The sequence below is a fragment of the Tympanuchus pallidicinctus genome, unplaced genomic scaffold (genome assembly GCF_026119805.1).
Source record: "Tympanuchus pallidicinctus isolate F22 unplaced genomic scaffold, pur_lepc_1.0 scaffold42, whole genome shotgun sequence".
Classification (NCBI taxonomy): Eukaryota; Metazoa; Chordata; class Aves; order Galliformes; family Phasianidae; genus Tympanuchus; species Tympanuchus pallidicinctus.
Window position 1 is genome coordinate 131,338 of NW_026294761.1, and position 27,407 is coordinate 158,744.

The 27,407-nt window shown below is 44.3% G+C and overlaps 2 protein-coding genes across 5 annotated transcripts in view; one reads left to right on the forward strand and one right to left on the reverse strand.

The window, feature by feature from the left end:
- GFPT1 (glutamine--fructose-6-phosphate transaminase 1) overlaps positions 1-5,244 on the forward strand; it is a 29,148-nt gene extending 23,904 nt beyond the window's left edge. For 2 of the 3 annotated variants that reach the window (XM_052701962.1, XM_052701964.1), the window contains one exon: positions 63-3,833. In XM_052701962.1, the coding sequence (XP_052557922.1) occupies positions 63-107 (45 nt within the window). In that variant the 3' untranslated portion in view covers positions 108-3,833. Of the gene's footprint in view, positions 1-62; positions 3,834-4,980 lie in introns of those variants that run through there. The other variant, XM_052701963.1, reaches the window with a different exon arrangement.
- A 4,903-nt stretch (positions 5,245-10,147) lies between these two features.
- ANTXR1 (ANTXR cell adhesion molecule 1) overlaps positions 10,148-27,407 on the reverse strand; it is an 80,754-nt gene continuing 63,494 nt past the window's right edge. Inside the window, exons 17-18 of one of the 2 annotated variants that reach the window (XM_052701966.1) lie at positions 24,989-25,069; positions 10,148-13,984 (exon numbers count right to left, since the gene is read on the reverse strand). In XM_052701966.1, the coding sequence (XP_052557926.1) occupies positions 13,712-13,984; positions 24,989-25,069 (354 nt within the window). In that variant the 3' untranslated portion in view covers positions 10,148-13,711. Of the gene's footprint in view, positions 13,985-14,009; positions 14,348-24,988; positions 25,070-27,407 lie in introns of those variants that run through there. The other variant, XM_052701967.1, reaches the window with a different exon arrangement.

The window sequence follows — 27,407 nt, forward strand, 5'->3', positions numbered from 1 at the left end:
GTTGTACACAAAGAAAGTGTGTAAATACTCACGAGCATCTTCTTTCTCCTCCCTCTCTGCAGGTTGATTTTCCAAGAAATCTGGCCAAGTCCGTAACTGTAGAGTGAAAGATCAACTGAATCATAGGGGCAAAGGGGAATTAAGTGAAAGACTCTTTTTGGTACCAAAATAACTTGATTTTAAAGTCCCCTAGGTAAACCTTATTTTGGTAATTGATTGTTTGTGTACGAGATCACTGTAATTCCATTACATTAGTGATTGTCAAATTGATTCCACATGCTATGCCAATAGCCTTGGGTTTTTTGAACAATAGATTTCCATGGAAGCTATTAAATGGTTTTCTTTAAAGATTACTGAGTCTTCTAGGTAAAGGGCCCTCCGCTATACTTTCAGATACTGCCATTGTTTCTTACCAAGTGTGGCTCACTCCAACTGTTGGTGAGAAGCCAATTCAGTGCATTATCTGTCATGCTCTCAGACAGTGATAGCAGAGTATACAACTGGAACAGGAGCTGCTGCTGGTCATGGTCATGTTTGTGCAGGTATTTTAACAGTGGGAGAAACTGTAAAAGAGCATTTGGGTCAATTTCTGCCTCATCCATAAAAGGGGATTCAACTGACCTGTATCAGTTTCTTAAGCTTTAGGCATGTGGTAAATGTGCTGAAGAAGTAATGTTGCTTCAGAAAGATGTTATCTATGCCAAATACCTAGCAGCTGACAATCTCATAGAGCTGGGCCATGACACACTATGTGACACGGCAGCTCTTTGTAGTTGTACCCATGAAGATGGTGGAAATCACACCTTCAAATGCAAGTGGAAGCAGTGTCTGGCTCAGCACCATGGATGCCTACCAAAAAAAAGGACAGGGAACAGTGCTCAGTTGGTGACAATGTTTATTTTGTTGGCTTTTAATTTGTTTTTAAACAAGCAGCCCTCTTCCTGTGTTGTGGGATGAAGGTTTTCCCTCAGAGCTGTAGTGCTGCAAAGAGATCATAAGGAATGGGCTTTATTTTGTTGCAGGTCACTTAGTGGTTTCTGCCTTCTGTCCTTCGAACAGAGACAGCACTAAATCTCTCTCTGTGAGGCTTGCTGTGTTATAGAGTCCTGTAAGTGCATGGGTTCTGGTTTATTTAGGAGCAGTTCATATGGTTGCTGTGTCATATGTGGTTGTGTCAAATTGAACTGGTGTAAAATTGGTGGACATTTAACTTGATAGCCACAAAATAAGAACATTGATAATGATTATTTAGCAAGTTTGCAGAAGTTACGCAGAAAATATGCCTTCAAGATGTTGAACAAGTCATTAAAGGGCAGTTAACATAGTGTTTCCTAATGCAAAAAGGTGAATTCCTACTAGCCTGGTGGGTTTTGAATTAGCTTTATATATGCAAAAGCATAGTACAAGGCAGAAAGCAATGCTTGCTGAGTCCTGGTGAATATTTTGAAGTTCTGCCCCTGGAAAACTGCTTTAACAAATACAGTGTTTGGGGACCATCCATTACCATTAAAACTCAGCTCTGGTGGATGATTTTCAACAGAAGAGGACTGCTCAGACGAAGTGTTTCCAAAGACAGTGGCAATTCTGCTTTATACCGAACCACAGTAACCTGTTTGACTTCAGTTCATAATCAGCCTGAGGCTGTTTTGTTATGTTAATGAGTAAAATGCTGCGTGCCTGGAAACTTTGTTGAAGCCAACCTATGTATGTTTATTAATATTGTGTTCAGACTACTAATTTATGAATGCATTGTGTTGCCAGCATAGGAAGTGTTGCGTTGTAGTTGTACAGCAGTTGCTTATGAGGTGCTGACTCCTACTCTGTGCCTCTGCCTAGGCATGACCAGTAGACTGCTCTTCTTTGAAAGGGTGTAATTCTCCCAGAGGAACAGCAGACAATTTGTGTTCAGTGCTCACAGTCTTGGGGGCAGCTCCTCTTCCTGCTGCCACTCACCTTATTAAGGGAAGCTGTGAACCTTGAGCATGGAGGCTGGGAGCCAGGGAAGGTTCTCCCATTGCCCAGCATAAGGACTTGCAGTACCACACCCTGTGTTCTCATTAGCATGAGGTCTGATGGGAAAGAACTTGCAAGAGAATGGTTTGAAGATCTGTTTCTCCTATTCCATTCAGAAGAAAAGCACCAAGCATTGCTTTTAGCTTGCCTTGTGCAGATAATGGTCTGCCAGCTCACTCCTGGAAGACAGAGTGGTTGACATGGCAGTCAGGGTGGTTAGCCTCACAAAATGCAGATTGCTGTTTGGTAGAAGGCTGGTAATGTGGGCTGTTAAATACTTGCGGAAGCTGTGTACAAAGAGGACCAAAGAACAGGATTCTAAATGAAAAATGTAATGAATCTGACACTCTCCTGTCGGATGTAACTGTACAGATATTGCTGAGCTCTTTGGTTTTAATGCTGTGATAGACAAATCCTTATTCTCTGTAAGTCTCCACAACAGATTCTTCATTTGTCTGAAGTAAGGTAGTATTCACCCCCTGCATCCTGCAGGGTTGCCAGCAAACTGCCTCAAGTGTACAAACTGCCAAAACAAAGGTGTAGAACGTGCAGGTAGGATGTTGTCATGCTTCAACGGAGGACACTTGCTAGGAAGAATTTCCTTGATGAGCATGGTTGGGAATCCGTAAAGCATCTCATTGTTAATTGCCATGCCAGTGTGAAGTCAGATTGTATAAAGGACTCTTCTTAGCTTTCCTTACCTCATTTTGTGTAGATGTATTGTGTTTTGATGAACAGATGGTATTTCTCTCTTTCCCTAGAGGACTTTTAGAATGTCTTGTGATATTTATTAACAGCAGTCAGTCTTCTACTCTCCAGAATGAATGTTTTGCTTACTGAGCCAGTCCAACTCCCTCCTCCTGATGGAGGTGTGCAGACATCCAGCAGCTCTTCACTAAAATCCAGCCATGGGTAAACACCAATAAAGCCCTTTCTCATTTTGCACAGCAGCTGCCTATTACTGCTTATGTTGGCCAGAAAGGTTTTTCCTTCTGTCTGCGCTGAAGAAAGGCTGTACTCAGCTCTGAATTTGTCAAATGATTGAGTACTGTTTGCACATACGTCATTGCAAGGAGCCCAGAGCAGTGTTGGGATAGCCAAGTGTCTGTAGGGTGCAGTGATGGTTTGGGGATGCCATTCTGTCCATATCCTTGTCCATGAAGTCTCTTTGTACGTATAGAGCTGCACTAGTGAAAGCTCTAAGACAAGTGGAGAATCTCACATGTATAACAGCATGCAATCTTGCTTAATTATTATCCCTAAGGATAGCCTGGACTAGCTGGGTTGGGTTAAGCTGCAGAGTGAGACATCTAAAAGCTCAAGGAGGACCAAAATTAGTGCAGAATGAGGGGTTTTCTCCCTTCTGGTAGCAGTCCTTCACAGCACAAGCAGCAGCATGTAGGATGGATGAGGGAGCTGCAGTTTGACACACTGGTTGTTTGTGGCTGATTTTAGATCCCACCTGATGGTACCAAATTTGCCTCAAAAAGCACAGAGTCCATCCACCGGATCAGGAAGAAGAAATAAGGAATTGGTTTTGAATCAGAGGATAAAACTACTTGCCTTCAATTCAGTGCATGTAAATAGACATTTGAAATGGCAGATACCACCATTTCTTCCCTATGGGTCTGTTTGCCTCTGCTTGTACATATCCAGCTGTCTTGGTTTGTGGGGACCAGACTGTACCTTGTTTCCTGTTGTGTGCTATATGCAGATGTCTTATTTTGTCTGTAGTGTTTTATAATTTGGGTTTTGTCTTTTTGCTTACTTTTTTTGTATCTTACCCTTTGAATAAAATCAAGTGCCCTACATGAAACAAATGGAATTACTGGTCTTTAGTTAAATATATGTAAAAGTATCAAATGCTCATTTGTTTTCTTAGATAAAATGAGCAGCTTGGACACGTTCTTCTTAAAAAACACCTTTCCTGTGCAAGTAGTAAAGCCACGAGGCTGCTTTTGGATGGTAGTTCCTTGAAACAAGGCGTCTGTGTCCATAGTATCAATTAAAATCACAGAACTAGAGCCGGGAGTGAAGTGCCATAGATTTACGGGCAGCAGTTAAATACATATTATGGGGATGAAGTTATCTCAGTGGGGCCACCTGGCCAGGCCTGTGCTTTGGGAGCTGCTTTTGGACAAGCCTGATCCCAAAGCTGTTTTATTTCTCACCTATTTCCATGATTTTATCAAGTAGTTGGAATATATCACAGGCATTGGAAAAAAGAAAAAGCCAGCTGGCTCACCTAGATGGCCCATTCCATGCTAAAGAGGCTGTGACAAATCAGATCCATACCTCAAGAGGAGGGCAGGACACCTTTTTTCCACCTCCCCTCCTCAGGCCCATTATTTCCTATTAAAAATCCATATTTCTGTGGTCCTCACAAACTCCCATGGTAACAACTTTATACAAACAAGCTGCCTGCCCATGTCTGGGTTCTGAAAGTGGTGGCAAGCCCTGGCATGTGGGAGGCACGGAGGATGTGGATGCCCCATCCCTGGAAATGCTTAAGGCTGTCCATGGGGCCTTGGGCAGGCTGAGCTGGTGGGTGGGCTGTGAGGTCCCTTCTGACCTAACCATGGTCCTATGGTTCTATGTGCTTAGAAGATGGTTTCAGAGCAGACAGAACAGCCTCAAATCGCAGAAATACTCCTTTCAAAAAGCAAAAGGCTAGGACAGCAGCATCTCCACCAGGCTCAGAAAACATCCTTTGCCCTTCTGATCTGGCTCCTGAAGCAGCTTAAAATCTGTTGCGTCTCTCTAAAAAGAGAGATCTCTTCCTGCATCATCTTACTGCACTCATCCCACTTGGGTTACCCAATGGCCAATGAGTATCAGAGTAAACACTGCATGAAGAAGCAATAAAGCAAGGGATTCATTGGCGGCCATCTTCAGTTTGACACCCCACATAGTTTATGGTTATGGATTATACCCTGGTCACATCTCCAGACTTCCCTGTTTCTGCAGGTGGATCGCATCACTGCCCCTAAGGACTGAGAGCAGCTGCTTGCATGGAAGGAGCAAGGGGTGAACTGCAGGCGGCCAACACCACAGCGCTGGCCTCTGCCTGCACCCCAGGGTATCACCCAGTCCTATCTGCTTGGAGTGGTTTGCAGTGAGGCACAGAGAACACACCGGAGAAGTGTTACAAAGCACAGGTTATTCTGGTTGCATTTTGCATTGCAGTTCTTGCCTTGGTTCTAGGTTTTAAGCAATAAAATGTCCATGGATGTTTTATTTAAAAAAAAAAAAAAAATGCCTCAAGGGGAACATTCTGCTTTGGTAGTTGCTGATGTTGTCATGGAGGGTTCCTTTCCTTCTTGGCTTCTGCAGCCCATGAAACAAAGAGTTCATAGAATCATAGAAACATTAAGGTTGGAAAAGGCTTCTAAGATCACCAACTGCAACCCCAACCTTTCCTCATCATGAAAAGCCCATAGCAGCACTTGGTCCTTCAGCCACTGCTGGGTGATCAGCCCTCATCTCCATTCAATCAATTTGAGCTGGTCTGGGGGGAAAAATAATTGAGTTTTCTGCTTGCTCCTAACCCAGAGCTCTGTGCTGCTGCTTGGGTATGGTTCCATTTGTCTGCAGCCCAAGCAGAACATTTGTTCCTGCTGCAAAGTTGTGCATTTCTGCAAGAAATTGCTCCTTGAGATAACATCTCCAACCCTCTCCTTGGCTGAAGGTCCTTCTCCAGCAGCATGAGTGTATTCCTGTCTAACCTGGAGCATGGGAAGCAATGCAGCAGCAAACTGCAGCACTATGGGGTTGCCAGCACACAGAACATTGTATTCCAGCAATGGTAGAAGGGGAGGAAAAAAAGATGAAATCAGACATTTTTGGACAGGAACCATATGGGGAGAGGAAGGGACAGGATTCAATGGGAGTGATGTAGGAAGAGCAAAGAATGCGACTTGTTAATTGCTCTTTGTCCTGTAGAAGCATCCTTGCACTGATTTTTCCATCTCCCGTAGCTGTTCTGCTGCTGCTACTGCACAGAGAAGTCAGCAATTGCAATGTTTGCATCAAAATCTGGATTATTATATAATAACCTCATGAATTTTGCCTGCTGACACTGTCTAGTAAATGATCCCATGAACTGATGCAATCCTTCGTATGGCTCCACTCAGGCTCTGCATTTAACCTGCAGAACTAAGCGGGTTCCCTGGCAACTTTCCAGCATTTCTCTCTTGTTTTTTGGTTTTCTTACACTTTGTTCTGCTTCTTATTTATTTAGTTTTATGTTGTGGGAATGTAGAAATGTGCCGCAGTAGATGATGGGTGGTCCAGCGCTCGGCTTGGGTTGGCAGCTGCTCAGCCAAATTGTTTCAGCAAGAAATAATCATCCCTGAGGTGTAAGGGAAGGCCATGTCTCCTCTAGTCTGTATTTAGGCAAAACTCCCTGCAGGCAGTAAGGGGGGGGGGGGAGGGCAGCACTTGAAGCGTCAGCAGTGTCTCCAGATGTAAGTCCATTGTGATGGGGGCAAGTGGCTCTTGGCAAGTGGCTCTTCCATGGCAGAGGTGGGTATGCGCAGATGGAGCAAACTGGAAAACGTGAATGGAGGTGAATGTGTCTGAGTGCTGTGCTTGGGTTGGGGGCAATCCCAGCCACTGGGACTGTGGATGATGGATGAGGCTTTGGGCACACAGACTATGGGAGGTGCCCCAGCCCATGGCCGGGTTGGGTCTGGGCTGGTTTAAATGTCCCTTCCAACTCAACTGTGAGCACACAGTGGAGCCAGGAAAGGGCACAGCACAGGTTGGTGCAGCCCCTTTGTGTTCTTGTAGAATAGGAGAGAAACACCAGGAACAAACCCCCTCTACCGGCTGCTCACGCCCTATGTGCAGCAGCTTCATTGTGATGGACGGCACTAAGTGAATGTGGCATTTCTTTGGCTCCTGCTCACGTGCTTCTCTCCTCTGTCTGGTGTACGTGACAAATGAGCTGCTTCTGTTTTATAGGGAAGTTTGTTAAAGGGCAGGCTTGAAAGGCTGGAAGCATAGCTGTGCAGCCCTGGCTGGAGCAGACATGAGATGAATATATATCTGAAGACAAAGGGAGGCTCTTGCCAAGAGAAAAATCAAAAGTTGTTTTGCATGGGGGAGCCAGATTCCCTTCTAAGGCATCCTATACATCAAGGCTTAATCCTGCAGTGTTTGGTTTGGCAGCAGTCCTACTATACCAAATACACATTGGTGCTATAAAAAGAGCAGACAGCACTGCCACAAGGAGCTGTATCCCATGTCCTGCAGTGGTGCAGCAATGACATGAGCCTCATTTAGGGCCATGTGTGCACCACCACTTTGCTGCACCATGTATTATGCTAAAAAGAAATCTGTGTATTTTCCACAGTTTTCAGATCAGAGGATACAATTTCCTTCCATATCCAAGGTGTTTCTCAGGAATGTATGCAAAGCTTTGGCTTTGGTCCTTCTCTCCCTGTTAACATTTGCATTTGTTCCCATGTGCCTTTGTCTGCCTGGAAACACATTGGGGTGAGGTCTGATAGCATCCAGTCCCAAAAAGCAGCCAGAGCAGCGCTTTCTTCATCACTATCTCTGATGCCTTCCATTTCTAATGGGCACTCTTTCAAACCATGCCAGTTTGGCCTTGGGTAAGTAGATAGAGTTACCTTCATATTTGCAGCATGACCTCAGCTTTCCTCCACCTACTGCAGACTCTCTGGTTATTTAAAGAACCCACAGGAACTAACCCTGTGAGATTTTTATTATTTAAAAATCCCCAGCAGCTATGCAGCCCATGAGACAGAGCCTTGTGAGCTCCGCACTAGGCAAGATCCTGCCCACCAACAACACTGTTCTAGGAGTTGAATCCTCCCAAGGTGTCTTTCTCTGGGCACAATGATGCTCCTGGAGCTGCCCTATAGGATCCAGAGCATTGCTGCTGTCTTGGGGAGAGACAGCATCACCAGGTTCTGGGCATAAACGGTTTTTCTATGCCTGGACCAAACCATCCACATCCCTACGCAGGCAGGATCAGATGAGAGAGAATGATGTCAGTTTAACCTTCTGAGCTGGTGGTTAAGAAAACAAACAGAAAACCATCTGATGCTCCTGAAGTTGAGTGCATTTTTAGCAAGAGCACAGTTCCTGTGATTCCATGGCAGCCTGGGAAATAGACTTCAGTGATCAACACATACAGAGACATGAAGCTTAGCCCCCAAAACAGAGATTCCCAAGTTCCAGTCAATGGAAACGTTGTCCATACATCTCTTGTCTCCCCTGCTGCATTGAAGGCAGCTAAAAATACTCTTGAGCCATTCCTGATCTTTTTTCCACTTCGGCTGTCGCTTTGGTTACGGGGATCCTGCTCTGTTGTTCCCAATGGTGCGTGGTCACAGTATCTCCAACCCTCACATCCCACCAAAACGGGGTTTGCTGCGGTTTATTGGGAGCAGAGCCAAAGCTGACCTGGAGAATTTTTCCAATTTTTTTCTTAAAAACAGAGCAGGGATTGCCTAGGCAGAGTGGGATGTTACCCCACAAGAGGCCAATACACAGATAAAGCTTTTTAAGGCTATGGGTGCTCAGATTTCACATTCCCCATCCCAAAAATGGGTTGGAGGTGTGTAGATACACTCTATTTCTGCTCAGCTTTTTCTTGGAGATTTTCCCAGTGAGGAAAACCATATAGGAAAAGGACCCTGATGTTCCATTGCCCAGTCGATGCTGGAGGAGACTTTGGGGCTCCAATGGAGGAAAGGATTGGGGGCAGCTGAACCATGCACAGCCGGAGGGATGTGCCAGGAAGGATTTGAAATGGGAACAGAAAGTGGAACACAGAAATCCCCTTGCAATTGAAGTGACCTCATATACTAAGCTCAGTTTTCCACTCGCTGTGGTATTTCTGCATGCTGTTCTCCATTCCTATTAATTCCTCCAGCTCTGAAAAAGGCTCCACTAGTTACTGGCTGTGAAAAACCAGAAAAATCCCTGCTTGTGCTGAGGACAGGGTTAGCCCATGGCATTTCTTCAGGCCACATATGCAGGCACTGCGACACAAGAAAATACCTTTGTGAAATGGTATTTTGCCGCCTTCTGCTAGCAAGAGGGAGCTCTGAAAGCATTTAAATCTTAAAAGATATTTAAATTATCTCAAGAAACATAAGCAGTTTATTCTGGCAGAGTGCTACAGGCTTTCAGCCACTGTCTGTGTGCAACATGATTTATTCTGTTGTTTTTACAAGTGACTTTATGTCTGTCTCTTTTAAAAAAAAAGTGTGCTACATTCTTCAGCAACACAAATAGCAAAAAGAGGCTTCTGCCATGTCACGGCTGCTTCCATCGACCCCCTTTCAAGAACCTTACCTATGAGTTGGAAGGGGCTTTCTTTGCCAAAAATAGGAAAAAAAAAAAAAAGGAAAATAAAAGAAGAAAAAAGGAATAATTTGCATGCTTGCCAAACAAAGAACTCTGCAGCTGTCCAAAGCCAGCCACGTGCTTAGCAGCATTGCACGCACAGCTCATTGCTTTGCACACACTGTTCTAAAAACAGCATTTCTCGAGGAAATTTAAAAGAAATTCATCATGATCAGATCTATGAGGCCCTGGCACTGCTGCCCACAGAAGTACAGGTTCCTGATCCCTGAAGGTGCCCAAGGCCATGGATGAGCCCTGGACAACCTGAGCTGGTGGGGGACACTCAGCCCACAGCAAGGGATGGGGCTGTAGGGCTGTGAGGTCCCTTCCAAACTGGTAGCTCATGTTTTCAGGAGCTAAAAAGCATGAATCTTTTGCTGAAACAGGGCTGGGTGTATTAAGGCTGAACTTCCTTGTATAAGCTTTCTTTGCGTTAGTTTTCTTTGTGGAATAAAATATTCCAATAACATCAAAAACCAGTGGGTGCTGGGTCATTAAGCAGAGAGGAAGAAAGAATGTGGGAGGAAACATGTTCAGGTATTTTTAGCAGTTGTGCTAACTTGCCCTTGTTAGAGGTTGCTCAGTGAACTGCATTAAACATTATCCTGTGGTTGTGAGGCTCTGAAAATCGCAGAACTGTAGAGGTTGGAAGGGAGCTCTGGACACGCTGCTGGGTCATGGTTAAGGCACGGTCAACCGTTGGTCAACTGTTGGTCAACTGTTTGATCAATGAATTTGATGAAGCCCAGCGTAAATTTGTGTAGTTCTTTAATAATAATCAAGATCAGCAAGAATAATGACTGAATTTAACAAATGACACATGCAACAAACAGAGGGAATAAAACATCATTGCACAGCACTGGCTGAGGTGAAAGAACATAATCCAACATCACATCAGAAGACTCATTTCTTTTCCTTTGCTGCATCAGCACCGCATATAGGACAATGTCACTGCGCACAGAGAGCTCCAAAGCCAAACATTCTGCAAAATTAACAGTGACAGAAGATGTTTTCATGCACCAAGGAGCCGAGGAAGAATTCCAGTGGCCACCAAAGCTCATATGGGTGAATGCCTCAAAATGCAGCCAACAATAATGTGTGGTGTTAGCAATTATAAAACATGTGAGTTTTTGTTGAATGTAGCTGCTTGGTCCTCTGGTGCAATGATAGAAAGCTGTGCTTGAATTGAACACAAAGAGATAATCAAAGTGATCTATTTTGAGCCAAGAAAATTCTTTATTAATGCCATCAGACATCTGTTTATGGCTGTTTAGACGGACCCTATATGTGAACATGTAAAAGTAGTAAACAGAGATATCTGCTGAAGTCCTTTGAAATCATGGAGCAGATGTAGTGCTACTCAGCTCCTTTTGATCTATAATGAGCCTTTACTTAACAACTGGCTAGTGTAGATTGATAGCCTGTGTAATGTGTATCTAGGAAAGTTCTATACAGAGAGAATACATAGGGTGCCATATATCAGCACATGGCGCACCAGCTAATTCAACCTAATTTACATAGCATTAATTGTCCGTGAGTTCATTTCATTTTGGGCCCAAATTTTCCTCTTAATACCTTAAATTCGGTTCTGATGGTGGATGTACAAAACGCTTCCCAATGCATTGAAGGTTGGGCAGCCCAGCAACCTCATGCCTCAATTAGTGCTGTGTAAAGCAGGTGCTCGTCACTACAGGAAATATTTGTACATTAAAAAAAAAAAAAGCCATACAACCACAAAGAAAAAAAACACAACAAGCACAGCTTGATACAATAACATGCCATGAAATGTCACTGGCTTTATAATAATTTACTACAACTTGAAAAATGTTCTTTTATCCTCCACACAGGATAGGAAATGCTTCCATCTAACATATGGTAAGCATGCAATAATAATATGTACAACAACAACAAAACAAAACAAAACAAAAAAAGTTTATTTCTATTCATAAACGGGATGAGTACATGGAGGTATTCTGCAATGATTATTTTTCTAGCCCAATGTATGCTTTGTTTTGCTTCTTTCCTACTGTGGACTTTTTTTCTCCTATGTTTGCAGAGAAGGAAAATTCCTATATACATCTGCAAGAAGTGAGTTTCAGTGATGGAGCATACACTGCTATTATTTTTTTCCCCAGCAGTAGCTTTAGATTTATGGGTTTATGTTTACTGCTTAATTGACACACACACACACACACAAAAAAAAGCCTAAATGCCGTAATGCTGAAAATCAATCTCTTTTCCAACCTGTTTTGGAATATTGAGGTTCTGTTGAGGGAAATATTTATTGATCCTGTTTTACACCGTACTCTTTCAACATCTCACCAAATCCCATTCATCACCAGAGGGAATCCAACCAATTTGTGTTGGGTTGTTAAAGGCTTCCCACTCCAACATGACCATGACAAAGTCATCTCATTAAACCAACCGTGCCTTCTGCCTGATAGAACTTGACATTGTGAGTGGCAAAACTGGGTTTTGCTCCAAACTGGGGACTGCTCTGTGCCGCCTGCAGACAAAACAGTGTTGGGGTGAACTGCCACCCTTCAAATGAGTCTTCAGATCCATTGTAGCTGTTGTGTTTATGGCACCTAAAAGTGGCACATAGACCAAATGTGGCTTAGCTTGACCCTGGGTCTCATGGTCAGGCTTCATTCAGAGGATGTCCTTACCAAGAGGTCCCAAGCCAGGTCTCCACTGAGCCTTTTTCATTTGTACTTTTTCCTCCTTGAGCTTTTTTTTTTTTTTTTTTTTTTTTTTTTTTTTTTTTTTTTAATAGCAAGAAAAGCTAGAATTATTATTTCCAACAGCACTGAAGTAAGCACTTGGCAATGCATTTTTTTACCTGGTACAAGATGATATGAGCATAAGAAATAAGAACCCTTAGATATTCATAGAACAAGAGAGTTTTACCCTTTATGACTTGGCAATTTCCAGTCCTTTCATGAGAACCAATCCTGACCATAAAACAGACTGAAGCGCAGCAGTCTCCCCTGTTGCTATCACTAGGCATGTGCTCAGAAAGTTTGCTGTGGTGTGGAATACGGTGGTAGTCCCACAAAGAGGAAAGCACGGAGAAATGCATCCAGTGCATTTCTTGGAAGACTGATTCCCATCTTGCATCTGGTGTGGGATTTTTGCCATAGTCAACAATTGCGTAGAGAAGTGATGTTGCTGAGAGTTGACAAGAGTGAGTAAGTACACTGGCTCTTTGAGTTTGGAAGACATCTGCTACTTATTCAGGAAGGGAAAACAAATAATAAAAATCCATGTGGAAATATTTTCAGGGCAAAAGTACGTAGTTTACAGAAAAAAACAGGAATGCATCAGTGGTAACCATTTCAAACTGACAATAACAAGGAGTCCAAGCAGACTGGATTTAGAGAAATTGACATGCCTAGCCACCTATTTGTACTAAGGAACTTTCCTTTAAGAATGGAAAACAGCATTAAATTATAGTGCTGAACTGCAGAGGTGTTAATTAGATGGATGTAATTAGTCTAAGCCAAATGCAAAGATTCTTCTGTCAACCAGACCTTCCCCAGATTGCTGTGAGCCCCTCTGTCCCAGAGGGAGCACCAATATGCTGTGTCTCACTCCTGTCCTCATGGGAGGAGGCTGCAGCCTGGTGATTGATTCACTGATTGTGCTGATTGATCTTCCATGTGATCCATTTGCCTGGTGGCACTTCGTTTTCATTCACCTGCACTTCCACATCCCAACATACCCCAAACCAGACACCAGAGACCTACCCCTTCTTTTTGGACCCTCAAAGGTGACCATCCCTTCTCCAATTCACAGGCCATGAGCACAGCTGCCCACCATCAATTCTTCTCCAGATTTATGGAGTTTCTGTGGTTGCTGACTTACTGTTGTCCTTAGTCACCTGGCCGCTGGTATGCAACTTGGCTTTCTGTTATCCCGTGAATCTCATATGGTTAATTTGTGCAGATGTCTTCAGAAGGAGCCTTTTGCAGCTCTTCCCTGGGGAGAACCTTCAATCATTTTTTCAATTTATCCCGGAATCACTGGTGATGAGGCATGGGGAAGTGGTGGGGAGAGCGTTGCTGAAACAGAGCTGGAGTCACTCCTGCAGTCTCTTGGCTTTTCTTGCTTTAATAGTTTGGTGGCACTGATGCTCAAGGGGTTTTAAAGACAACAGAAAATGAAAGGAGAAAGGCAACGATGAAGTCGTTCATTCTGTCCCATTCCAATACTGGTGTGGCTTCCTCCGTCCCCCCACCCCCCACCCCAAAGACAGACATAATACAGTACTGCTGAAAAAAAACCTCAAATGCTTCTAGAAGAGATGGAACCCCTAGACTGTAGGGCGAGGAGGGGGCCGGGATGGAGGGGGTGCCCTGTTTGGTGGTGGGACTTGAGGCAGTGGGGGGAGAGGGGGGAGCGTGGAGGATGGGGAGGGGGCATGGGGTGTGGGAGAGCTGGGGGGCGGTGGGTTGTAGATGGGAACTGGCAGTGGAGGGTTGTAGACAGGGGCTGGGGGAGGGGGGGGCAGTGGGTAGGCGTTGTTGAGGGGGTATTTGGGGGGAGCGTCAGCATTCTTCACTCGGGTGAAATTGATGCAACGCCCCTGGAAGAAAAAAGAAGGAGGAAAAGCAGAGTAAGTGATGGAAGCTGATGTCCCTGCACATATGAAGCCAAAAAACTGCTTTTCTTGCTGTTCTGTGAGAACGGTGCTAAGCTACAGTTTGTTGTACATTTTTAAACAAAACCTTTGCCCTCTGAGCTATTCTTTTTTCTTTTTTTCCTCCCGAGTTCCAACCTGCAAAAGATCCCACTGTAAATACTCAAATGTCAGAATCAGCACTATTGCATTATGGATTCATTCTTTCAGATATGAAATCATCCAAAAAGGGGCTGGAGGATTTCTGAGCCTGTCCTTTGTTTTGCTGGATCTGCTTTCCTCCTTCTTCTCCCAAAGTAAATGTTTTTCCTGGTGAAAAGATGCCAAATGGAGCACTGAGTTCACAGAACCCTTGAATCATATAGGTTGGAAAAGACCTCTAAGATCATTTAGTCCAATCATCAACACATCCCCTTCGTGCCCACTCAAAGCGCCATGGAACCATTAAAGTTGGAAGAGACCTCTAAGATTCCAGAGCCTGAGCCCAACCCACCCCACCCTGCCCACTGACCACATTCTTCAATGCCATATCCCCATGGCTCTTGAACACCTCCAGGGATGGTGACCCCACCACCTCTCTGGGCAGCCTATGGGCAAACTGTGTGGAAGAAGAACCCAAAGTGAAGGAAGGGAAATGCTGGTAGAAAGATGCTGGAAAAATGTTTGATGGGGATGAGTGGAGATGGCGAGGACTGACACACAAAGAGATGCAGACGGCTCCGCTCTGAGCACACTGTCAATTCTATCATTATGCTCTGCAGATACCAAGAAACATCTGCCTGAGCTGTTCAGCAGAGGAAAGTGGATTCCTCGCTGAAGAATGTAGAGCAGCCATGGCTGAGCACAGGCTGTCTTGTGCAGACAAAGGTCTTTTAAGGAAAACAAAGATTTCACAGCGTTCACACCCTGTGAACATCACCTCGGAGCTGCTCCTTCTGGTGGAAGGTGAACCCCTGCATGGCTCAGCCCAGGCTGTCTGTCTGCAAAAAGAGCCTGTGGCTTCAGTTTGGGCTCTCCTCGAGGAGTGGAGCTCCAGGGCAAAGCAGAGACCCATGGAGTGGCCAGAAATCCCCTCACAGAGCAATTGGGCAGAGAGAAGCCTGAACTGAGCACGCCACTGCCTCAATTCATTGTTCCCTCTGTTCTATTTGATCTTTTCAGGCTGGTGTTTCTGCTTTGATGTTGTTTTAATGCACTTAGTTGTGATTTTAAGTAAACACCAGGGGGTAGGACTGCCGAGTGAGTCAAACTCTGAACCCAAGTTAACCAATTCTGCACAGAGAGAAACAAAACACAAGGATGTTTTCCTTGTTCTGGTTCCATGTCTCCTGCAATAGAACTTTAGCAGTTTCAGACTATTGCTTGTACCAGTTTTGTTTTCTTTATTTATGTTGAAAATAAAATAAATCCGAATGAAAAGCAGCAGTCCAGGAATTCCAGCCAGAGAACAAAAAGTTGCAATTGTTTTTGCGTGGAGACATTCTCTGTCTGGATGTTCCAGGGGTGAGGTTATGGTGCTGTGGATCCAAATGGAACTGAACACTGCCCAAACTACATTAAAGAGGGTGCAGTGACACTCAGAAATCTTTGGAGCTGGGGTCAGGGTGAGCCCTGAAGGTTGAAAACCATCTAGCATTCATGGCAGTGACCAAGGCATGGTCCAAAATGATATAATGTCCTTACAACTTTGACTTCACTGGCAAAGATTTGAGTTTTTATTGATGAGAGCTGGCTTGGGCAGCTCGCAATCTCATCATCATAAAAACAGAGCAAGCAACTCATACCAATGCAGAGCTGCACTGTGTTTTACATTGTTTCTTGCAGCCAGCTACCACTTAATGAACCTATGTCCATGTATACTGCTTATACTCACGACTAATGGTCTCTCTTCCCCTCTCTTTTTGCAGTGAATTGATACCTCCTGAGCAATGCTTTCTACTGCTGTGTAATGGGTAGTTCTGAGGGGCATCCAGCAACAGTGGAGGACAGATGGAGGTCAGCCTTCCTCCTCTCATGTGAGCTAATAGTTCTCGTGACATTGCTTGACATTTCTCTCAACCATGCACATGGAAGGGACAGTGCCAGATAGCAGTTTTGAGTTCAGACACTGGGGGCTACATTGCCTCAGAGGAGACAGAGAAACCAACACCTTCCAGGGAAGGACAACTGCCAGACTGAATGACAAGAGGACATAGCCAGGAAAAAAAATTACCATGCCATTACACAGGAGAGGCTGAAAATTTAGTGAGATGCTGGCACTGCTGCCCAGAGAAGAGTGGGTGCCCCATTCCTGATGGTGCTCAAGGCCATGGATGGGGTCCTGGGCAGTCTGAGCTGGTGAGAGGCAACCAGACTGCGGCAGAGATTGGAACTGGATGGGAAGTGAGGTCTCCTCCAATCTAACCGTGATGTGATTCATCTGCCAGTCCGATAACAGACAGAAGGGGAGGGGTTGTGCTAGCCACAGTGTGCCTGTGAGCGGCTCTGTGCTGTTTTATCTGGATGAATGTCTGGGTGAAGGTCAAGTTATGACCCATTCATTCAAGCATTTGCACATTTCTCCACTGCCAGCACAGTTCTGTTCATCCTCCAGATGATGTGACCAGCTAGAGACCCTCTAAATTAGAGATTCTCTAAATATCTGTGCTGAAATGTCTTGATCAGCCTCGGGGGCCTGGATGCAAAACTAGAGTGTGTGTCTGAGATGCAGCAGAGAAGAGGAGTGCACGGTCTCCCTACAGCCAGTGGAAGGACAAGGATCTTCATGAGACTGTATTATAGGAGGGGCTCATTGCCCATCAGTGAGAACCCTCTCTTGTCTATCTACAAGTGTTCCTCCATTTCCAACAAATGGGTCCTTAAACAGAAGTTGCCTCTCATTCCAGGAGAAAAAGCTCCTGAACCAGATTGTACCACAGCTTTGAGAAGAGAAGCCAATTCTATAGGCCTTTCAAGCAGAGAGACAGTAGTTACAGATACAGAATGAAGAATTGAAGGGAATATGCCGTATATTGAAGGGCTGCTGTGCTGAATGCCTTGGCTAGGTTTCACTTCCCTTTCTGCAGCCACAACACTTCAGGGGGCAGTCACAGCTGTGCCTCAGCAGAGACAATTGAAGCAATATGAAGACAATATTACATCCAAAATTTAGTGGAATCAGCAAAATCAGCCAGGCAGATTCACTCCAGCATTTTATGTTGTTTTTCTAAAGAACGCTGCTCGCAGGCATTTGCATAATGAATTCTGCTCTGAGTGACTTTGCTCCTTCACCTTCAACAGCTGATTGCTTTTGGGGTGGAGGCAGGCAGCAGTGCCTCTGGGCCAGCCAACACGGGGCCACAGGGGATGGAGTGCTCTGATTGCAGGCGTGGCCCTGCCAGCACTTTGCACGCAGAGTGCCGCAGGGCTGCATGATCAATCCAAGCTTTTCTCTTTGTTCTTCGCATCTGGCTGGCTGGGGAGTGCTGCTAGGGTCAGAGAAGAGGACAGGATGTGGGGAGAGGGACATCAGGCTGCTGAGGTCATGGCACAGGGTGACAGCAACTGCATGCTTGAGGGAGCAAGCTGAATGTCGGTGTCTTGGAGGCAGATACGGCAAGCAGAGATGTGAAGAGCAGAGGATGCCTCAGTCAATCTGTGGCATTTCCTAGGAACTCCACAGCCTTGCCTAAGCCAATTCCCACCTCCTCCTGCCTCTCCTTCTGTTCATTTGAACCAGCTTGGCTGCCCACAGTGCTATCTGCACAGCCCTGGCTTGGGATCACAGAACCACAGCATGGTTTGGGTTGAAAGGGACCTTAAAGATCATAGAACTGTAGAACCATAGTATGGTTGGGTTGAAAGGGACCAGAAAACCCACTCAGCCCCAACCTCTGCCATGGGCTGGTTGCCATCCACCAAATCAGGCTGCCCAGACCCCCATCCCACCTGATCTTGAGTACCTCCAAGGATGGTACACACTGAACCCTATGAGGTGCATACCCTAAACAGCACTGGGGTATCTCTTTAACAAAGGAAGGTTGAACACATTTTTCTGAAAATGAAGAATGTTTCTGTTTCTTTTGGTTTCCTATGAATCTGGAATGAATACTTGGAAAAACATCAATATTTTAAGACTGTTAAACACTGGGACTGGTTTCTGAGTTTAAATAGAGCCATTGGAAAAGATATGATCCTCATTGTTGTCTTGTAAGGTTCATTAGTAATTCAAACTTTCCAAAAACAATAACTGAGTTTATCCTGTTGTTACAAGAAAAAGGAGAGAAGTAAAAAGAAATACAAAAATCAAGAGCAATGAGGAAAAATAACAGAAAGAAGGAGGAGAAGGAAAAGGAAAGCAGAAGACGGAAGGAAGTTGAAAATTAGTGTATGATCCTGAAACAAGCACACACAAAAGCTTCTAGGAAAAAAAAACATCAAAATGAGCATCAGGAAAGCATTAAATACACGAAGAGATAACACTAGTCTCTGGAAGGAGATTTATTTCTGATGTGTCAATACTTTAAAAGCAAAGCACGTATACAGATGCAAGGTGATAGCACTGAATTCTCTAGGACAAACCCCACCAAAGACAAAAGGTGCTTGGTTTGAACCTAGCCCAGGTTGGAGCCTTCCATGAACATCTCTAAAAATGTATTCCTTTGTGCCAGGACATACAGGGAAAAAAACAAGGGCCAAGACTTCCACTACCATGTCATCATTTGGAAAAGCAATGGTTGGGGAGCTCTTGTGCTCCCGTCAAGATAAATCCAAAACCCAGAGGGTTTCTGCTATGTAATGGGATCCTGAGAGTTTGAGATATACCTTCTTTCATGACCCAAGCTGGCAGCGTGCTGGCTTTCAAACCACACAAGAGTATCTAGAGACACTTTTAGGAAACCGTTGACTAGCTTCTGGACTTTGTTAGCCAGCCACTTTTGGTGAGATCAGCCTGTGTTGAGTGTGCTTGGCAATGCCAGGAAACACTGCCTCCTGCAGCAAGCATTCTAATTACACGGCTAACTCTGTATCTGTTAGTCACCCAACAGCTATTAAAACTGTCGCGTTTCGTGATAAAACATCACCGCAGCAAAACCATTCCCATCTGTCTCTCATTACACAGCTTTGAACTCAGTGTTGCTCATAAAACCTACCATTCCCAAGGCATTCCAGCCACCTCGTCCACTCCATAATTTAGAGGCTTGATCTATTTTCTCCCTAAATTAAGAGGATGACTTCCATCGATAAGAGGGAACTTTGGGTCATGACTTCTAATGGCCTGCTCAGTTATTGTAGACACAGCACTGAAAACTATGCATCATTATGGCTTAACCTAGAAGGCCTTGTGAAACGTACTGCAGATTCTGAGCTTTCTGTCAGGTCTTAGTACTACTTAGTACTACTCAGTACTAAGCTGCGCTGGATTTCCAACTCCCATGAAAAGAGTGGTACAAAATGGCATTTCCAGTAAGGAGGTGGGATTTGCCACATATGAGAGCAAAAAATATGCCCCCAAAATAATAAGCTGTATCACAGGCAGCATCCTATACTGCAGATAAGCATCCTGTCTAAATTTAGAAGAAAAAAAAAAGAAGCAGAAGAACTATCACAGTCTGATCTTTCTGAATTCAGTAATTCTGTGATGTCTTAGATATATGGACAATTCAGATATTCAGATAGTGGTTTGTATTTGTGCAATGGTTTCTATTTAAACTAACACGATCCTGTTCTTTCCAAGCAACACAAAAGCCACATATTTTGAAGGCTAAAACAAAATACTTTAAAATTCATTAAGTGTTACAGTTTTTGAAGAACTCTCATAGAATCTGCTCAGTGAGGTCATGGGTACCCCCTCCCTGGAAGCATTCAAGACCAGGCTGGATGGGGGTTGGAGCAACCTGGTCTAGTGGGAGGTGTCCCTGCCTACAGCAGGAGGGTTGGAATTAGATGGTCTTAAAGGTTCCTTCCAACCCAAACCATTCTATGATTCTGTGATTTGAAGTCAGAGCTGAATAAGCTCAGTCACGCTGGCTTGTGACCAATGCATGCCTATACCTACATATAAAGCAATGTGCGTCTGAGGGCTCCCACAGCATAAAGAACAGTTCTGCCAATTCAGCCTCCAGTTGAAATCTTACCCAGAAGCTTACTCATAGCTTTGGGACTGCAGCTGACTCTTCAGACCTGCCACAACCCAGATAACACCCATTGCTCTGCCAACCTCTGCCACTTGGTATCTGTAACTATGTCATGCAGGAGTGACTGAGCTGGGGAACCTACTGAAAAGAAAACATTCAAACTCCTAAAAAAGGTGAAACAAGACGATATAGGCTTCTACTTTGCCAAATTCAAGTGTGGGAATGAGCGTAACAACTACAATCTTTGGCTTCTGCCAGAGTTTGGGAGCGTGGCTCTTTCAACAGTGGTAGGCATTTTTGTGTAAGCTAGCTGACTGGTTTTGCAGGAGCTAGATTTGGCTTATTTACACTGTGAGACAAGTGTCATTTCCAGGAAGATCTGGTCATTCTTCTCACTGTCTTTCTGGAAAGAGGCAGTTCATCTTGGAGAAACACTGCATGACACATCAAAGACAATGCAGGACTATAATCTTTCATCTGGAGGCTGAGTAACCAAGTCAATTGGGTATAAGGAAAGGAGATACGAAAATAAGGAAATTCAAATGAAAAACAAATCTATTATTTTGGCAATGATAACCAGAATAATTAATCAGAAGTAGTGGTAAACATCCCTCTGGAGGGGAAGGAAGAGCCAGCAGGGTAGTGCTAATGGCTTAGGAAAACAGGAGTTACTGCTTGCTGAATACTGTCCTACTGGTAGATAGTGAGTAGTTCTCATCCCTGCAATCCCTGGATTCACCTTGGCTTCCTAAGCAAACCTGTTGAGGTTCAATGCATACCCTTGTAATCCTGCATAAGGGGAAGTTTGCCTCGGATCAAGATGTGGGTGGTATCCTTCCTTTGTGAGCTGGCTGCTCTCTAATTCACAAATGGAGGTCCAACATCTCAAGAGCCAGCCCAGGGCTTTGTTTTTACAAACAAAAAAGGCTTAAGCAGTCCTGCAAGCTGATGGGCAGATCACCTGGCTTTGGGCTTTGGGGCTCTTAGTTCCATGAAAAATAGCTGATGTTGAGGTTAACTTTTCCACAATTATTAATGGAAGACCATGCTGCAATACTATGCACAGAAAGGCTACAATTTTGTTCTCAAGCTTTGCAGCCTGTCAACATTTAATTTTAATTACTTAATTTTAATTATTTTCCTATAAATTCCTGACAGAACGATTTCATTGTGGAAATGCAACTGATACTTCAAAGACACACTCATTTGTATCCAACTCCTAATGAGCACTTTGTACAATTTAGCATTCCCTAACTATAAAAGTGATAACGTTTTCTAAAATAACATGTGTTTTTAAATCACCCCTTTCTGATGATGTTTTGAATGTAAAAATAACCTCATTAATGCTGACAAGAATGCAAACTTAGTCTCCTGAAAATGTGAGAAGACCACAGGAATCCCATGTGACTCTGACTTCCTTGCCTTATTGGAAACATCTGTGTCTACTGGTAACCTCAGACCATTTCCAGGTTTGACTCCAAGAAAAGAATTTCACAACCTTTTTGTGCACCTTAGCCTCTCTGAGTGCTTTTTCAAATCAGGTTCTGAACATGCCTTCCGCTTTTGGAGAAAAAGCACAGATTAACAAGACTACTCCAAACCAGACCAGAGTTTGCTTCATGGTTTGCTCTTTGCAAAGACAGACTGGCATGTGACTGGTTGTGGCCAACATGATAACGTGGTGATCAGGACCAGTTGATGATAACTGGTATAGCTTTTGTGGAGTTGTAATGGTCAAAGTCAGGTAAGACAACTCAGGTAGGCATTCTTCTGGCAGTCCTGCTGGAAAAAGACCTCACCTCTCCATTCAGGAGAACATCTAACCCAGATGTCACACTGGAGGTGATGATCCACAGGCAGGAAGCCTCATGAAGGTCTGGCAGGAGAAGCTGGGCAGCCCCATAAGCAAGGTGTGTGGCCCATAAGCAAGTTGTGCTGCCCAGGCAAAACAGCCTCGACAGAAGGCAGCAGCTCAACCTTGCCTTCAGATCCAGCACGTCCATCCCCACTACGGTCAGCAATTCCTACATCAGCATGAGCACCTCTAATGCAAAGCTATACACTGAGTGCTGCACACCCCAGACAACATTCATAGAGAACTTTCAGCCCCATGCAAAGCTTTTTTCTGAAAGCTTGTATGCATGTTTTGCAAGGTTAAGGCCTGAACCTAAAGTCTTCCAAATTAGAAGGATCCCTTGGTCCAGAAACAATCTTGCCAAAGTTTATCTTACATTCTGCTAACTGGTACAGCTGGTAAACCCCCACCCACAACTCTATTTTTAGGCAATCCCAGCTTTCTTGTTGTGTGCAGCACTTACTAGTCAGTTATTGTGATAGCTGTGCCTTTTGCAAAGCAGTCTCACTGTAAAGCATCTCAAACTTGATTAAAGGTCTCAGGGCATGAACACAAGCAATGAGCAGAGATTGTCTAAAGTCACACAAAGGAGGAAGACTGGAAGATAAGCTTTAGCCCCTACATTATCCTCTCCATATACATATATAAATTGCAAATTTGTTAGTCACTATGCTTGAACCAATGTCTTGTTATAAACTAATGTGAAGTTAGGCCAGGGAACGTCTTTCCTGATGATTCCTATGGTACCTTGGAAGTTGTGTGGGCTACAGCAGATAAACAGTACCAATTAGTCAACACAGCATTTGAAGCTGGATCCATGTTTCATTCTACTCAAGCAATCTTTTTGAACAGCTCAGCTAACATGCTGGCAGTGGATTAAGTAACTGATTATAGCAATGGATTGCTTATATATGAAAGTGATGTAATGCTGGGATTTAGTCCAATTCCTTTTCAGGCTCCAAAGCAAACAGAAATTCCTTTCAGTTACTTTTCATTTGCCTCTGATTTTTTCATTGTTGGCCAGTGGGTGAATTAAGATGCCCGCTGGACAACACCAATGGAAGAGAAGGAAAGAGGTGCAAATTGCTTTCTTCAGCTGTTGGTGGCAGTGTGATGAAGGACAGAATCAGTTTGGGATCCCCAGGCTCTTCTCTCCTCCCCTTGCTTTGCAGCCATCCCTCCAAGGTACAAAACGTGAGCATTTCACAGGCAGCTTGGTATTGAGGGGCCCTGTAACACAGGGAAATTCGAGCTCTTCCCCCGTTTTCAGAGCTATTGCAAGATTCAGAAGCCAGACCTTCCTTCTGGAGAGCAGAGCTTTGTGAATGGATGGCATGGCAATGAAGTTAAGCAGAGCCAGGAAAAAGCTGGAAAGCTGCAGCCGCCCTCCTTCCCATGAGCTGCAGTAACTCAAAGCCTTGTGTCTGGCTGCCTGAAGCTCCCTGCAGCCAGCAGGGCTGGGCTTGCACATAGCTCCAGTCTACCAGGGCTGAGGTTTCTAACCAGCTGTGCTTCCACTGTAAAACCCCAGGACCAGCTTGGTGTTGCTGATACCAGCTCTCATTAGGTCTCCTTTGCTGACAAATTGGGCAAAGTGCTCCTTTATCTATGCTTCCTGGTAAAACAGGATCCAACCCAAATTTGCCAGCAGACAGCTGTTAGAACCCACAGACTCATGGCTACTTGCCCACGCTGAAGACTTCACAACCCACAGAGAACCAAGGCTGCCTTTGCTTTGCCACCTGTCCATGCTGCCTGGTCCAAGGGAGCTATTTGAAGCCACTTGGAGAGGCCACAGGAATTTACAGCTGAGCTTGCCACTGCCGAAACAACTCTTAACAGCTCTACCCTGCTGGCTGATCTCCAAACTCTACACCAGAAACACATGGCTGGGTAGCATCTAGGTCTGTTTGGGTGAGCATCCTGCTCAGTGCCATCCTGCAGCATGAAGAACATCCAAACCTGTTGGATGCAGCCACTTGGCTGCATGTTGGGCCAAGGAGGTGCCATGCTTCTTAGTAAAACAGAAGCATTCTCAGCATTTGCACAGGTAGAAATTTCCTATCACTTCCATGAAGGGCAGCAGATTCATTGTTCTGCAGACACAGGTTTGTGAAAAGATTTTCTGGAGGATTGCTCCTTTTCCTTTATGTTTGTTTCTTGCAAGGAAAGCAAACCATTCACACAGACTCTCGACTATCTGCATTCAAGGCACTGACATCTGCAGACAATACTGGCAGATGTTTCTATGCTGCTGTCCCCATCAATTCAGCACTGCATTTCCAACCACATCAGAACAGTGGCATGATATGTGACATAATATTTGATGCTTTTCTGCTTTCTGTCCTGGCAGAAGCTGATTGCCATAAGGTACTCAGGCACATGGGTTAGTGGGCATGGTGGTGATGGGCTGATGTTGGACTAGAAGATCATACAGGTGTTTTCTGACCTTCATGATTTCGTGAATTATGCAGCCTATATATCATCAGGCTGGGACACAGACTTTCTCTCAGAAGAACAGTGGCCCAGAGAAGAACAGAATGAAATTCTGTAGGATCATATAGGGGTTAGAGTCTTCTTATTTCACATGGTGTAAATTTTACAGTAAATTTTTGCACCTTTTGCTTTTCTTTTTGAATAATTTGTCTCCCAGGGCACAGTGGTAGTTGAAGGTAGCTCAGCTAATAGCAATTATACAGTCTCTTGCACAGAAGCATCTAAATACATCATAAAGCCAACCTTCATAATGCTCAGCTCCAGTAAAATCATCTTCTGTGCCTACAAAGGAGAAAGTCTGGAAGCCTAAACCAGCACCCAAGCAATACTTTTCCTTTTGCTTTTCCTTCTGAGCTGTTACAAGTATCTGCCTTATCAGAGGAAGGTAATCACAACCATTCTGTCCTATTTGTAAAGGCAGTCTGAAGTTTCAGTGGAGTTTTGTTTTTCCCTAGCTGCAAGAAATGTCTGGAGGCACAGTACCTTGTCTCCTGGTTGTGGGCGCATCACTGATACACGGTCGTAACCTTTCCGCAGCAAGACCCAGAGAGCATCCAACTTCCCCTGCAATCACAAAGAAAGAAAGGAAAAAAATGCAGCATGCTACCTTTAGTACAGTAGCAAGTGAGCTGTACAAACTTACATTTTGCACTTAACCATTTGCTGTGCCTGTACAAGGTACTGAAGAGCAATGTTTTCCCTTACAGAAATTCCCTCTGAACCTGCTGCAAGTGCAAAGAAAAGGCCTTCAAATGAGCAATAGGAAGATGTGCCTGGCAGCCAGCAGTGCCCGTGCCTATTGTTCATGTATGCTATTGAGCATCTCCAGAATTGGTGACTTAGATATCTCCAGGGTTGAGAGGATCTCGTACCTACTCCATTTCTGGCATGGTTCTAGCGAAATGCTAAATGAATGCAGAAATCTGTTGAATTTGTATGCCACATTTCCTCACCACTCTGCCTCCTCCTCCTCTGGATTTATGTGTCAAAACAATGTGCAGTGGAATGTGTCTGAAGAACCAGGGTAGATGTGGCACTGAAGGACATGGTTTAGTGGGCATGGGAAGATAGGTTGATGACTGGACTTGATGATCTTAGTGGTCTCTTCCAACCTCAATGATTCTATGATAGTATTCTATTCTATTAACTATCTCTGCATGGAGAGGATTGCCTTACCAGGCCTCACACCCACACACCAGTTGGCACTGGCATCTTCTCCAGGCAATGACACATGTCTTTCAGAATACTGTATTCCTATGAGCTCACTGTCAGTCACCCAGTGCACACTGCCTTGGTTTTGACAAACTGCTCAACTTGCTGTGTGATCTCGGATGCATGTGAGCAGGCACAAACCCAGACAACTCAGTTTGCTGAAATCTCTCAGTGACAGAAATGTTGGTTGAGATGTGGGGCCATACCCTGCCTTTCCTCCCTGCAGTGTTGCTCTGCCACACAAAGCATGTGATTCCAACTGAAATTCAGCATTATGTTGGGATTTCACTTGCAAAATGGATTCACCTTCCAGGAGGTCTGTAGAACAATTTCTGTATGTGCAGTATGTTGGCTGGCTCAATGGAACACTACGGATATGTTACATACTGCAGAGGAGTTTACCAAAATCTTCAAATTAATGTCATTTGGCCCAGAGGTTGTTAAGTGAATGCTACCCAAACATTTGTAAAAATTTCTCTGGAGGGTTAACAACACACTTTACTTATTGACATATCCATTACAGAGACATCACAGTCTCTGATAGGCCTAATTAAAGAATTAATGCACAACGCACTCAATGCACACTCTTCCTTTCTCGAAAGGCATATATGGAGTCTTCTCTTTCCTTTTAAAGAAACCATTAGGACCATAATCCTTTCTGACACCTACATTCCTCAATGAATGTATTAAGCCAACGTTTCAAAGCTTTTTTGGGAGTTGGAGGGACACATGGGTGGAGACAGACAGACACATAGAATGACTGCATAGATGTTGTTTTCCATAGGATACTGGGAAAAAAGACTTCCTAAGGTGAGAGCCAGGAAAGTCTAATTCTCAAAGGAAGAAGCAAGAACCTCTTCTGTCAGATTCCTGCATTTGGACAGCCTCTCTTACACCAGAGGGAAACCATCCCTGTCTGTGAATCCATCCAAACCCATCCTTCCACTCTGAAAGCTCTCCTTTTGAGTCCATCTTTTCCCCTACATCACAGCTCATGGAAGCTCTTGGTCTCCCATCCCTTCTGACAACTGAAGAAATAAGTACATTTTTTCATACATTTTTCCTGTGAGAAACCAGAGGGAAAATTACAACTTTACATGGAATAAAAAAGTCTTTACCACAGTCCTAACTTCCAACATTCTACTGAGATTTCTTGGGGAAAAAAAAAAACAAGACCCATCTTTGGGAATTTGAATGGAGCTTCACGGTCCGCCTGACACATCTGGGCAGAAGAAAGGGAATGGATCATGGAAAGGGTGATATTGCTTAAAGAAATGAAAATGGCAATGCATTCATTTGGAAACAGAAGCACTTCTGTGCTCTCCAGTAGATGAGCTGGGCCTCTCTTAGGTTGGAAACTCTTTTGCAACTGAAGTGCGAGGTAGCTTGGAGGCAAAAAAATGGGTTGGAGGCAAATAAAGCTGTGTCCTCCTAGATATGAAGTCCAGAAAGTGGAAATTTACAGTTGTTTAGAGACTGCTATTGGCCTTTTTGACTCAACCACAGCGATGAGGTGGATGGCCCATCTTTGGAGACACTCAAGGTCAGGCTGGACCAAGACCTGAGCAGTGTGACTGAGCTGTAGAAGTTCCTGCTCATTGCAGGGGAGTTGGACTCCGGGACCTTTAAGAGTTCTTCCCAACTCAAATGATTCTATGATAACTAAGTGCGATAAAAGCTCTGAGGAGAA